Here is a 15,483-nt window from a genome sequence, read left to right as displayed (position 1 = left end):
GCCCATGGAAAAACCGTTTTCTCACTCTTTTCTTCGTTTCTTTCATTTCTACTTTACCCATATTCAACTATCCAATTTCAGATTGTATTTTTTTAATTACATTGTACATTTTTTCATGTTTTTAATGGCCGAATGAATAATAATAATAAGAAATATTACCAATCCTACAATTTTTAACATTTTTAATTTCATATTAAGGATATCGACCCCTTTTCTATCTCTCGTTTGCTTCAAATTCGTGATTACTAAGTACTCTCTCCCTTTCTTTACCAATACAATCTACTTCTTTCTATTCATTTTGGAGAAGCTTCGCAGATTAATTGTGTACTATTCCGTTTAAAATAGTTATGATGTCCATTCATACGACGACGTTGTATTATTCATCAAATATTGTTTTGCGATATGCGATGTATCATTTCACAGCAAACGTTGCCAAACGTCCGAAATCTTGCTTTCTATTATTTAAAGTTTTGTACAATTTAGCTAGACTTAAACAACATAACTCTATCAACATTATAATTTTATTTTGTATTGAATTGAATTGAAGTTATTAACAAACTTCATTCATTGGCATGAACGTTTTGTTTTAAAATATATACAATGTTCACATAAACTAATAAAACATTCCTATCTGTATGTCGAATAAATCGGTAATACATCAATCCATAGATTCTATTGTATTTTTATGTTATTTTCTCTGATATTTTCTGCTACTAGAGATTGGATTCCATATGAAATCACTGGTTCTTGATAATACTGTAGTTTCACTTCAAATCTGGGACACAGCAGGACAAGAAAGGTAAAATACGATGCCGGCCGCGGGAAATGTCACGCCCGTGCTCGCAAACACCCTAGGGCGCTCTTGCGTCTACCCGAGGGGAGAGGACGAGGGTGTCTGCCCCCACCCTCAATCACCCGCGTCCCAATAATAAATTGTAGCGCCAATTGGGTTTTAAGAAAACCCGCTTGCATTCAGCTATTCAAACTATTTAAAATTCTTCAGTAAGATATCCAAAATTTTTTCTAAGCTTTAGTCCCACCTCTCCAAGATGTGCACCCCATACAACTTTTGTTCCACCTCACCAGGATGTGAACCTCCCCATGCTCAAACCACCCTACACTCCTGATATAAAAATGCTTTATATCATAAAATGTTGTTTGCCAATCCATTGCTTTCATTTAATTCTCCCTCCACAGTAACACATACATTTAATGTGGATTGATGGAAACGAACTAAAATTGAAAGAAATTCTGTGTATAATATTTTTTGTCACAAATAAAGTTGACATTATAGATTTATTGTACAAACTGAGATGCATATTGCAAAAGAAAGCAAAGTAAAGCGTCGTGTTGTGACGCCATTCCATTCCTTTCATTTAATTCCCCCTCCACATCAACACTTAAATCTTCCGTAGATTGATGGAATCGAAATAAAATTGAAATATATTCTGTATATATTTCTATCACAAGTAAAGTGGACATTTTAGATATATTTTACAAACTGGGATGCGTTTTCCAAAAGAAAGCAAAGTAAGCGTCGTGTTGTAACGCCGATTGGATTTTTAAGAAAACCCGCTTACATTCAGCTATTCAAACTATTTGAGGTTCTTCAGTAACCCTTTTGGTTGTGCATAATGTAAATTAATGCCCACAGACGTATGGGAGGAGACATTTCATATCGGCTTTTTTAGAGACCCACTAACACCCAAATCCCCAAAGTAAGTTATTCTGACATATGTGGAATAAGTCTTCCTGACTCATCCTGAAATGTTTTTATAGTATTTATGTATTCATTTATATTCTTGCGCATTTTCCATTAACATAATCGATAAATTTTCTGTTTATTCATGCAATTTTATTTCCAATGCGGGATCATACAGTCTCTTAAAATATTGCATTCCTAAAAACATGGAGGATACTTAAAAAATATTGTTGCATCCCATACAGATTTCGCAGCATTCCTCATGCGTACTTCAGGAAAGCCGACGGTGTCCTATTGCTCTACGATATCTCTTGTGAGAAATCGTTCCTCAATGTACAAAGCTGGATCGCTAGTATTAGGGTAAGTTTGAGTACACTTGCAGGCCAAAAATCAAGACCGAATCGTCATTGTAATCATTTTAATAAACAAAATTACTTTCTCGACGGTCAGTACGAAATGGATATGATACTTCCCTCTTTCTAGCAGAATTAAAAAGCAGAATTATCTGAATAACAAGGGTGATAGATCGTACTCCCGTGGGACTACCTTGCCTATATAACAGATCATTGCAGAGCTTGAGATGTTGGAAGGTTGAACCCCTTAAAATCATAAAAAGTGATCGCAAGACAGTCTTTGTTCTGCTCTAATCTAACTCACTTTAAAGCTAGATCAAATATGAAACACTCCTGTGTAGATTTACAAGGTCCACTGTTGATGTCACATTCATTTTTTTTTCTCATTTTTTGGTCATCAATATATTTTAGGAGCACGATGACAACGCTGTTATCATGCTGACGGGAAACAAAGAGGACCTCGCTTCGCCTTACCGGGAAGTTCCTCGGGACGCCGCTCTCAAAGTAGCGAGGGTAAGAACTGTCTTTCATTCATATTCATATCATTTGCGATATAATTAAACTGAAGCTATGTTTACAGGGGTAGTTTACCTTGACGTTAATTTTATTCGGATCAAAGCAGAAAACAAGAAAATCTAAGCTGAATGCTTTCTAAAGTCCGTTAGATTGAATGTTTACTTGTTGAGGTGTTTCTTTTGTGAATTACTTTTCTTGTAATTGGATGTTTTCTTTAAAAATTGATGTCTTTCATCCTTCAAAACGAAAGGTGATTCTAATCAGACTTAGAAAAAACCGTCTTTTCGCACAGGTAATAATGATTATGGTGATACACTTCTTTTTTTTAAATGAAGATATCTATACAACTATACAGGAATAGGTATTATTCTACTTCGCTACTACTTGTAATTGATAACATAGAAGGACGTTTTTCGAAAAGTACAAAGTCAAATTATCAGTTATTAGAAACTGATTATATTCTTTTATATTATTATTTCCTGAATACCTACTAAAGGAATGGTAGGGACTACTGACTGCAATATATAATGATATGTAATAATAATAATATAATATAATAATATGTAATGAAAATGATTTTTACGGTTGTATGATTCAGATTCAAATTACGTAACACAAAAATGTTGAATCATAAATATGTTCAAAGATCATGGTGGTAAAGTTCCAACAATAGATAAATATAAGCTTGATATGATGTTTTTTACACTCTTTGCAATCATTTAGGAAAACAATGCACTGTTCATAGAAACGAGTGCCAAAAATGGAACAAATGTATTCGAGGCCTTTGGACGTTTGGCAAGGTAAGATGACGTGATCATGACCTTCGTCACCATCAAAACCAGCATGGTTTTGTGCATAGATATTACCATCCCCTACCGATTATTACCACCATCCTTTTTACTATGGTTATGCACCTTCTTCTCCTTATCGTCATCATCAACATTGTCATAAAAAATATCATCATCATTATCATATTTACCACATTAATGTATCATTATTTTTATCATAACCACTATCATCATATCATAAAGGAGTAATTTTTCCGTTATCATCGACTCCATCGTCCTCGCCGACGTCATCAGCACTATAATAATCATCACCATTTAATACTAATAATTTATTATCATCATCACCATCATCACCTTCATAATAATAACCACCACCACCAGTACCACCGTCTTCATCACCATATCATCACCACCTTCATCACCATCATCATAACCATGATCGTCAATACCATCACGATTTGTATCACCGGCACTGCAAATTTCCATTTATATATATAGTGTTACATGTTTGTTCATATTCAAATTGTTTATCATAATTGTATTTTTATGGATTTTTTATACTGCTCTGTTGGAAATGGGGAAAAAATCAAACTCAAACTTTTAGATGCCATAGCACTATTGAACAGAAATACCTTACTTGGGTTATGCAATGAGTCTCGTGTGTTGCCATGTCATTTAATAAATCATCTTATGCATGCGTCATCAGTTTACTCCAATACATAAAATGGTTGAAATGTATTTATTTCATAAAATTATTTCAAATCATATATTTATTTCTTGAGGACATGAAAAGACACTATTCTAACTTGGTTATATTTTGATAACTGCTCCAGGGGAATAGATTCTTTGAATAAACCACAAATTCATGCTAATTACAAACATGGTCTATGGGAAAGTTGCCCCAACTACCTGTCATAATCTACTCACCCAGTTGCCAATTTAAAATTGACATATCTCAATTTAAAAAAAGTAATAACTTTCCAATTCCTTGTCCGATTTCTTTTATACATTCACCATTCTGTTTTGCTTATTCCCCCCCTTCCATAACATTTTATGACAAAGATTGGATCCCCTTTAATTCTACATTTGTTCTTATCCTGCAGAGAACTTCAGAAGAAAGAAGACGACAACGTTAGTCGGGTGTATGACATGGACATTGAGGAACAGATCATCACCTTCGCGCCCAAGAAAAAGCGAAAATGTTGCAACTTTTGATTTCAAACGAATCTACTCCAACATTCCAAAGGAATACACTATTCATATTCACTTAAGAAAATTTTGGTATGCTTCTCAGATGGTTTAACACAAAATGGGATAAACCCATAGGCCCGTTGAGATCACACCAAACGCCCGTATTATGAAGTCGGCTCTAATACACTGCTAAAATATCTATTACCTATTATCTATTTAGAAAACACCAGCAAGGTTTTGAAGCAGCACCATGTTGTTTTTAGGCTAACACCAGATTTAAACAGCACTAATCAGAGTTAAACCAATTTCGGTGTGATTCCTAACAGATATTGGTTTCAACACTTCTGGTGTTTTCCGATATAGATACCAGACCGGTGTTAAATCATCATCGGTGTTTTGCAGTGTATTAGTTCTGGTCTAAAGTTGTGGTTTAACCGTCGCCAGCCAGTCGTGGCCCCAATCTCTGTTAGTAAATGTTCGATTCATCAATTCACTTGACACTCTTAAGCATTTATAATTGTTTCGGAGTGATAACTGAAATATTTTTATTCGTCATTTTCTTCATTTAGGGATTTTTTTGGCTTCCGTTACCTTTAGCTCAGAATTAGACCGTAATCTGACTTCGGAATATGGGCCAATTTGGCAAGTAATCTTACCCTTATTTGGTCTACTATTCACTGGGAATAATTCTCGTTTAGTGTAATGTCACATTGGTCTAATTTCTATTTGATGTATGAGTTATTCATATTTGGTCGATTGAAAATATAATTCATAAACAGTTCGTCTAACCGTATAGACATGATAGAGGAAGTGTTGTTTACGCCGTTAGACATGTTAGATCGAGCGGCTGTTAAACCTTGTCCACACCGTGCGATTTGTTGCGATCCGAATTAAAATACAAAATTGTAATAACATTTGCGATGAACATTGTAGCCGAGGGAATAATAGCAATCAGAGTTCAGAAGAGTGGTAAGGACTATTGACATCGAAAGTCAGTCTAGTTTGAGCCTCCCTGTAGGAATGAAAGCAAATTCAATTTCCTACCGCAAGGACGTCATCATCAGCTGCGACTTGAAACGGATTTGGACTTTACTCCGACATCGTAGGATTGTTGCAAGGCAGAATTGTAGTTTTATTAGTCCTAACACAATCTAGCGCTTCATACAAAATACACTTACTTCTTTGAACCTTCACATTTAAAGCAAAATACGATTTATTAGAGAACCACCTTGCATTGGATCGCAACGGGTCGTGTGATCCTATTGAAGAGTATAAACGCTCTTCAGAAGATTTATACAACGTTGTTCATTTCATGAGCCTTACTCCAGTTGTTTAACAGGTTAACAACCATGCTTGATATATTGAGAATTGAATATTAGAACTTAAACTTTGTTGTTTAAGATATTAAACAGCGTTGTACGAAAATTTTAAACGGTGTTTTTACTGTGTACAGCATACCTGGTGCCCGTCTTACAAAGAGTTTTTATTGATCCCATGAATCGTAACTATGGACAACTTGCAAAGTCAACATATAAAATGCATGTTTGTTTAAAAAATTATAGATATGAATGTATATCCATAAATTCATTGATATCATGACAATTTAGTGTGTTCTCCTTTGTTTACAAAGGACATTTTGCAAATTTCCTGCAGAAATGAAAATCATGACACTGATGGATTTCCATAGAGTTACGATAGATTGGATCGATCGTAACTCTTTGTAAGTTGGCCCTCGAAATGGCGAAATCTAATAGGAAATTAGACCAAATGTTTTTTGGACGGAATGGCTGTAGACGAAGAAGCATGAGACCATGTGGGATTAGACGAAATGGAAAGTATACCAAGCGGGGGTAGACCAAGTGGCAATTCACTGAAAACCGAAGCGCTCTCTATCTCATTTACACACAATACCCAGTTGCACCAAAAGTGCGATTGAACTAAAACTCAGGAAAATCGAACTCCAGCTTGATTTTCGGCGAATCACGAGCATGCATTTGGCAGAAATATTAGATTTTTTTTTAAGTTTCATTTGATCGAATGGGCTTGTGCAAACTGGCTCAGGGTAAAGCTAAAAACATTCCTGTAAGAATTAATTTTCCAAGAAATATTTTGATTAGAATCCTACGCGCCATTTCAATTAAGGAAAAAAAATCTTCTTTCTGTATTCATTTAGTGCGTCTTTACGTAGGAAACTAGATAAATGACATGATTCAAATGCTATTCTTTACAAGAAAAGTAAAATAATTTCAGTATTTATTATCCATCGAATCAATAATATATCACTTTATCATTCTCAACTTTTTTTTGTATATCCGACCCATATTTTTCTTCACCTCCCTCCAAAACTTGAGCCTCGGTAATGTGAGAGCATTACCTCTTCTAATATGAATATAAAACCAAAATCAAATCGCTGCAATTAGCGGTTGAACTACATTATTCTTTGTAATTGCCATATCGTAGTTTTGTCTTCATTTGGCTAATTCATTTACACGGCTGTACAAGTTGGTAGGCTGTTCATGGCTTTAGACATTATTTATATGGTTTATCACCCTTTTTTAGGCATAATTTGTTTAGCAAATAATATGATGTGTCCAGGAAAATTGATAAGGATTAAGCCTTGTTCTCTTCAGATTCGCTCATCTTATTTCTTCAAATTCATTTTTTCTTCAGAATATATTGTAATAAACATGATAAATGCTTACTTCATTCAAACAGAAATTGTGCGAATACCGGAAGTAATACCTCAAAAAGCTGTGAACACCGGAATGGGTAGACGAGCTTAGCCGGGGTATTGTAGGAGCGCATTGAGCACCTAACAAGGTGGACACGTGGGCTATACAAATCCTATATTATTTATTATTCATTTACTTGAACGAATACGTTACAAGGGCCTTATGTATTATACACATACGAAATCTATATTTACACGGTCATAGTATAATGTACATAGTTTGACTGATTCACGTTGCCACAGATGGAAATGGCATTATTATTAGTATCACCTCGTAGGTTGAATGTTGAAGCACCGATGAAGCGGAATTTCGCCTTTACTACGGGGAAACTCTCTACAACGCACCAATTCCTTTGAAAGTACAAGTCAAATTACAATGGAGTGCCGAGAGGCTTTTGTCGAAAGTTGCTGGACCGTGACACTGGCGGATTCTCTCGACTCTGGACAACGACATATCCTATTATGCAATTGTTCGTCCGGTGCAAATCTTCGGATGATCTGCTGTCCCAGTCTATCAACTTTCAACAAAAGCCTGTCAGCTCTCCATTGTGACTTTAATTTTCAAAGGGATAGATGCGATGTAGAGAGTTTCCCCGTAGTAAATGCGAAAGTCCCTATTGTGGTAATGAAGGATGGGGGAGGGGGGGGGGGTCAGCGGCGGTCAAGTTTTGCAGACCTCTGGATAAAGATCATTATTCCGAAGGTTCGGTATTCCATGTTGGAAAAAGGAAATAAAAGAAATTAACTATTTACCGGTTCATTTGTCACGGGTTTGGTAAATCCGATGATTTCTGTTCCGATAGTGAAATATGGTTCGTTAATCATGATGATTTTCTGTTTATTTATTTAAAATATTGCCAAGGATTGTTAATCCGAAAATTGAATAAGGTTCGTTGGTCAAAAAATGATGTCAAGTTCGTAAGGTTTATTTTGTCATTTAATACATTCGTACTAACCCGGTAAACCGTATTTCATTAGCTGGCTAATGAAACTCGGAAACAGCAAACATTATTTTCTGTTCAGATTTAGAAACCTTTCTTGAATAATGGCCCCGGTGTTTTTATTATCAGCTATTTTCCATTTTTAACGAACAAACATCGTCGGATCTTGGTAATAATCTGCAATGCATGTATTTCAGAATAACGAAATAATAGTGAACACATACCACGACACATACTCAGGGGCAAACATATTTACAATGAAAAGAGTAAAATTCACAAAGCAAAATGCTGAAAATTTCATTAAAATCGGATAAGAAATAAGATTGAATTTCAAAGATTTGCATTTTCCGGTGAAAATTTTTTTAGGCATGGCTTCTTGAATATTCATTAGGTGGGCTGATGATGTCGCATTCTCACCTTAATTTATCTTATGTTATTAAATGAAACCATAATTGTTTCCTTTTTCCATAAATGTATAAATGATGTGTCTCCAACTCTCCATTATGATGAGATAGGTTGCAGAAATAAATAGCTAATGCTCTCAATCAGTTGTCATTCCAATTGTTTTAGTTCTTGGAAGAAAATTTTGGAAAGGAAAAAACCTAATTCCAAAAGAAGAAAAAAAAAAGAATTAGCAAGTGGGGCTATGACATTATCAGCCCTCCTAACTGCCTAAGGAATATTCATGAAGACATGCCTAGAACTGTTTCACTGGAATAATGCAAATCTTTAAAATTCAATAACTTTGTTATCCGATATTTATCAAATTTTCAGCAGTTTGCTTCATGAATTTCACTCTATTTATTGATATATAAATGTCCTCAGCCTGGAGCATCCCTTTAACACGTTATTGACATAGCCTGGCATGGTAAAGAAGTGGGGGGGGGGCTCCATTCACCATGTAGCAAAGAATGGTGGGTTTTTTAATCAAAAATATGATTTTCTATTTTGTACGTGTTGCGTCCATTAAGGTTTCCTTAAGGTCGTTCTTCTTTGTTAATTTTTGTCAAACCCTCCGATTCTGATTAAAAACTTAAAATTAAATCGTTGACCAGTACTCTGTAATACAACATACGGATTATGTCCCCACTCGGAAGAACACAGTGTCTCACAGTGTGGTTCCTAGTGACACTGTGTTCACAGTGTGGAACACAATGTAAAATCACCTTCACACTGTTCAAATTAACCATTGCGAATTCACATGGACGCCCATGTGAACACGCTTTGAACAGTCACATACAGTGTGAAAACAGACTGGTGTGAATCACATATCCACATACATGTAGTCCACAGTGTGAGCACAGTGTGAAAACACTATAAACATTGTGTGACACTGCGTTCTCTCCAGCAGGTTAATGGCGACGGCCAATCAAGATCATAGTTACATGTTCGTTATGTTCAAAACTCTTACGAGGAACCAATCACACGTGTTCTTTCATAACGTGTGCTATCAATTACAAACCTTTGTGTGGTGGGACTGATTCTCCTGACAATTGTCAGAAAAAAAACACGGTTCAACCTTTCTCAACATAAATAAATTGTGATAAGGGGCGGATCCAGGGGTGGTATTCTGGAATACTGTCATAACTTTTGTCATAAATATTGTAATTTCTCTCCAAGATTTTTCGAAAGGGGGGGGGGGGCGCACAATTTTCCAAGGAAAAATTTGACAAGCAAAAAAAAAGTGTCTTCATTTTCAAAACTGGGAGAGGGGGCACTGTTGTTTTAACGGCACTTTTACATTACAAATTTTAATTGTGCCTCTCAAAGGGGGGCACCGGCCGGCCGCCCCCCCCACCCCCGGATCCACCAGTGATTGTGATCTATAATGTAAATCATTATCCCTTTATGCAACCGATAAATTGGAAAATGATTATAATCCTACGATTACTAACGCACAGTGACTATTGCACCGATGACTATTTTATTTCATCGAAAGACAAGATCATTTTCAAGTTATATATTTAATTTACCGATAAAAGTGTACAGATATGTATATGTCACGTTACAATGTAAACAGATTATATAAAGAACGAAACTATGGTTTATCTTAAACAATGCCTTTCCTATATATTTTTTAGTGTTTGCTGTACAAAAATAGCGAATGAGGTGAAGAAATTATGTATGTGTGGTAAGGTGCCCCAAGTCTGCGCCGTCCCCCTTGTCTACGCGCACGCGTGGCTTCGCGATTCTAAATAAAGGAAGATACGCAACGACCACAAACTTTCACATACAATATAGAAAGACATTCAAAATGGTGGGGAAAATTATCCCCGCAGACACAGGGCACCTTTTTTTTTTTTGGGGGGGGGTTCAATATGAAAATAATTAGCTGAAGTTTTGTTTCAAGAGAAACGTATTATATCTTTCAAAATTTCATGAGATCTTTGGCTCACATACATTGAAAGAAACATCTGTACAATAAAAATAAATGCATGTTGAATTTTAACTGACATATTTAAGTGCGCACACATGCCCCCTCCCCCTTCATGCACACAACAAAATGAGAAGCGGGCACTGGGGGAGAGAAAAACCAACGAATGTAGAGGGCAGCACCACACAGCAATACTGTAAAGTATTGCTGCCCTCTACGTTCGTTGAGAGAAAATAAAGCAGGTGGTATTACCATGGTATCACAGGCCTAATTCATTCCCCATAGACTCATGTGTTAAATTGGCACTTTAAAAAATTCATAAAAAATAAGGATGAAATTCGGGGGTCGAATGTTTGCTACCAGTGGATAGGATATATATATCTGGCAATCCATATCTGATCAGAAAAATGTCTCTCGACCGGCTCATTTTGAAAAAAAATTGGCGTGTTTGAAGACACCTTCGGGGGGAGCAGATTCATCACCTCAAAAAGCAAAATAAAAAGCAAAAATCCTTCCGCCAGTGAAAATATAGTCCAAAATTGGTGATATTTCTTCCCAATTTGGGAAAAGGAAGTTCAGTAATTACCAAAAATAGAATCAGTGTTAGATGGACAATCATATGCATACACTTTGTCAATCAGCCATATCAAAATAAAAAAAAATAGCAATGGGTTGGCTCGAATGAATATCTAGGGCCTGCCACTAGTGATTAGGCCCGTGTAACCAGGTACGTTTTCTTACCACGGTGCTTAAACGCTTGTGTGTGGGTGTGTGAATGTGTGTGTGAGAGGGAAAGGAAGAGAGAGAGAGATCATCAGTTAATGGGGTGATTGATATGAATTCGGCGGATATAAATGATTATCTCGAAATCTAATCGATGCTTGAAAGAAAATTCACTGGCCACACCCCCTCCACCTACATGTATTACCGCAAAAAAAAGAGTGATTCATGATGATAATGAAATAGGAAATAACAGGATCTCGTCACGGCAAATCGAATATACGGAATATATCAAGTAGTGCGACGGAACCGGTGCTTCTAGAGGACGGACGTCTTTTAGAAAATGATAGCGTTGGGTTTTCTGCGACTCTCAAAGTCCTGAGATTAACCGAATATAGTCCTCGAAAACGCATGCCGATCAAAACGTAGAGAGTTTCCGAATCGTGGCTGCTTATGTCCACGGTATCGTTGAATATTTCCTTCCGGTCTGCGAATGAGATCTCGCGTATCTTGAAGATGTCCACGTCTGAAAACTCGATAGAGTGTTTTTCATAGCTAGGCCAGAAAAGACGGCGCCCTGACTTTTAGAAATAAAAAAAATGAGAGTGAAAAGAAATGTTACTTTTCAAGCAAATCTTTCTTGTTTATGTTTAAGTGTACATATCTTATAGTGATGACAATGGTAATGGAAATAATAACATCAATAACAATAACAACAATAATAATAATGATGATACAACAATAATATCAATAATGATGATAGTAATAATACTATTAAAGAATTAATAATAATCATAACAACAACACCCGAAAAGAACACAGTTTCACACAATGCGACATGGGCGGAAATCCCAGTGGAGACAGGAGGACGCGTCCCCCTAACCAAAATAATAGGACACAATATCAAGTATTTTTGGTCTTTTGTGATGGGAAGAAAGAAATCAAGATAAAACATGTATTTTGGATGAGATTACCTTACTATTTTTGGTGATAACCTTTTTCCTGTCATAATCATTTTGGTCGAAATGACCTTACACTTGGGATGATAACCTTTTTTTCGCTTGTCAAATTTTCTAGCCCCTGGCTCTCCCTACCGTTGGGGAGGAATTTCCGCCCTTGTATTGTGATCATAGTGTGTTCATGTAGAGAACTATGTGAAATTATTATTCACACTATTACTTCAATGGCTCAATATTGAACAGTGTGAAGATATGTTCACACTTTGGACACCTCAACAGTATGACTGTCACAGCGTGTTCACATGGGCGCCGAAGTCCAGTGGTTGTGTCTCATCTTTAAATCAGTGGGCATTGGGTTCGAACACAAGCCATGGCACGTTTTGTTTTTAGCAAAAATGGTTAGGGGTGCTTAATAGTTCCCATTACTTACCTAACGGGATAGTGAAACAATTCTTTTATGGTTAGCAGAACCAGCCGAACCAATAAACTTTTATGTAATTATAGCTTATTTATCAGCATCACTGAACAAATTCGAAAGAATTCAAAATATTTAATGACAGATAAGCTTAACTCTACAATCTTGCCTTGGAAAAAAAATGAATGACTTGCCCTTTTTATCAAAATGCAGGAATTTTGCTCCTGTGTTCTCGGCGAAGATGCTAGTTTGAACTACGTCATCGGTGACGTTGACTCTGATAATGTTTTCCAATGATCCTAGATATATTATTCTGATAATAAAATGCGAAAAGTGAATGTCTGGTAATTTCACACAGTCAAAACTAAACCAAAATGAAATATGTATCAATGGAATGCTATCAGATGATAATAGAGCAATGGTCATGTTTATTTCGTAAACAAAACGTGGTGATTCTCTCAGATGGAAAGGAATAGGCTTACGTGTTTTGCTTGCAGGTCACGGTCCCGTCATACATAGAGCTGTAATTGATCCAATCAACCTCGACATATTTTTTTTTCATATTTTTTTACCCGAAATTTGTTTGTTATACATGTATATACGAATTGTAAGCGCAATTAAATCCTTTTATTTAGTTATTTTCTCTTTAAGGATATTCATAGCAAAGAATGATTAAGAACATTACAGAATGTCTCAGTAAAGCTTTTTTAGGCATGTCTATTTGATAGACTGAATAATCTCTGCTATTTATGGAATGTAGACAACAGACTAGTGGCAGTGAAAAGAACAATAGACTATGTTGTTTACATTGTTAATTTCACTGGGGTCATTAAAGAGGCTTCTAAAACTAGACTGCTCTAGAAATTGGCAGAATGTTCTTTTTGTAGACAATACTAGAAACTTTCAGAATAATGAATAATGTATACATAAGCTGGCAGTTTCTTCAAGGAGATCATCACATCAGATCAGAACTCATGAGTTTCACGCCAAACTTTATGTCAGAGCATAGTTTATTTCCAACTGGAATACAACATTTATCTTCTGAGGAATTATTTGCACGCCATCAATGAACTGTTTGCAGTTACTTTGAGAGACGGAATTCTCAGTTCTCATCGAGATCATCAAGCTGTTTTAATGAACGCTTTTCAACCCATGGATTGCTGAAATTGACTGTTAATCATCATCAACATCATATTCACGGACGTGTTAACTTGTTACAGTGATTCTTGTTATTCATCGTGCTTCAACATCAATTTCATCATTGCCATCATTGTGAACTTTAATTTACGGAATCTTCGCCAACCAACTTGGATTTATTGGATTTAAATCATAACCTTGGATTATACATCTGACACTTCAAGAGATAGACATGATAGATGTAAGATCATTGTTTGGTTTTATTTTGTTTAAATACATTTCCTGTAATAAAAAAAGATCAAATTTAAAACTAAATCTTCATTGTTATTTGTTGAAGAATCGTAATATGTTTCGGAGTAAATAAATATCAGTAAACTCAATCAAATAAATTGATCAGCTATCTGTTTATTTTCATATATGAATTAATAAGTCAGGGGCCGCAGAAGCGGGTGGGGGAGCTTTAGCCCCAATTTTTTCCCCAAGCCGTGTACAAAAACGTTAAAATTACCATAGGAGTGTGATTTTTGCATGGTCACCCCCCCCCCATTTTTAAGACCGTTCCGCGGCCCCTGTAAGTAATTCGAGTACGTCAATATTCAACGATTTTTGGGATATTGAAAGTCAAAGAGCTATTTCATTTAAGTACTAATTATTTTTACTATAATAATTATAGTAATTGTAAGATACAAAAACAACCACCACAACAACAAAATCCTACCGATCTCGGCTGTCCATTACAAAGGATATCCAGCTATTGGTAGGATCAGTAGCAACCGTAGAGGGCGCAGTTCCATCTAGAAAGGACTTCTTTATACACCGTTTGTTCCCATCATCAGAGAGCCAATATATCTCGCGAGTCTCTTGATGCACATTGATAAACAATGCACCTGTACACCAAGAGATGAATAAATAAATAATAATAACAAAGAAATATTAGTTGTATCAGTAGCAACCGTAGAGGGCGCAGTTCCATCTAAAATGGATTTCTTAATATACCGTTTGTTCCCATCATCTTAAAGCACATAGATAAACAAATAAACAATGCACCTGTGCACCAACTTCACCAAGAGATAAATAGATAATAACAATAATAATGATAATTATAATAATAAAGAAACCGAAAGGAATAAGCTTTTATGGACAAATTCGAGAAAATGGAGAGGAAATAAAAAGAGAGACCCCCCCATCCTGTCATGCATTGGTCTGGCTGTACTTTGATCCCACGTGATGGAATATTCACTCTGCGATGTACGGCAGATTAAAAAACACGGTAAATGTATTGAAAAATGCTCGTCAAAATGAAAAAGAACGATACTGCAGCAAATAACAAGTTAGATAAATTCTAAATTTCAGTGATTCCTTTCTTCGTACAGAATCCAATTAAATTACCACCAAATTGTCTGTTTGTATAAATAAAACGCATGTGCCAAAGGATTCTGGAAGAAATTGTGTAATTGCTGAGAAATCAGAAAATAAGCACAGGATTCGGGTAGAGCGTCGGGCCCGACGCTCTAAGCAATAATTATACATTGTCCCACGTGCGCTTATCTGTGTTGGGGATCCTCGGTGTGAACATTTTTCAGCGTAGATTTCAAGATTTCACAAAGTTCAGTTAATGTAACTGTACCAGATCTAGATCCTCGATGATATACTGAC

The 15,483-nt window shown here is 35.9% G+C and overlaps 1 protein-coding gene across 1 annotated transcript in view; it reads left to right on the top strand.

Moving 5' to 3' along the window:
* LOC121416740 (EF-hand calcium-binding domain-containing protein 4B-like) overlaps positions 1–6,128 on the top strand; it is an 81,949-nt gene extending 75,821 nt beyond the window's left edge. The window contains exons 11-15 of the mRNA XM_041610198.1: positions 718–799; positions 1,948–2,062; positions 2,467–2,568; positions 3,295–3,371; positions 4,463–6,128. Coding sequence (XP_041466132.1) covers positions 718–799; positions 1,948–2,062; positions 2,467–2,568; positions 3,295–3,371; positions 4,463–4,574 — 488 coding nt within the window. The 3' untranslated portion in view covers positions 4,575–6,128. The remainder of the gene's footprint in view (positions 1–717; positions 800–1,947; positions 2,063–2,466; positions 2,569–3,294; positions 3,372–4,462) is intronic.
* The last annotated feature ends 9,355 nt before the right edge of the window (positions 6,129–15,483 follow it).

The sequence above is a fragment of the Lytechinus variegatus genome, chromosome 6, assembly GCF_018143015.1.
Source record: "Lytechinus variegatus isolate NC3 chromosome 6, Lvar_3.0, whole genome shotgun sequence".
Lineage (NCBI taxonomy): Eukaryota > Metazoa > Echinodermata > Echinoidea > Temnopleuroida > Toxopneustidae > Lytechinus > Lytechinus variegatus.
Note: the sequence above shows the minus strand (reverse complement) of the source record. Positions and strands in the feature narration are given on the sequence as shown.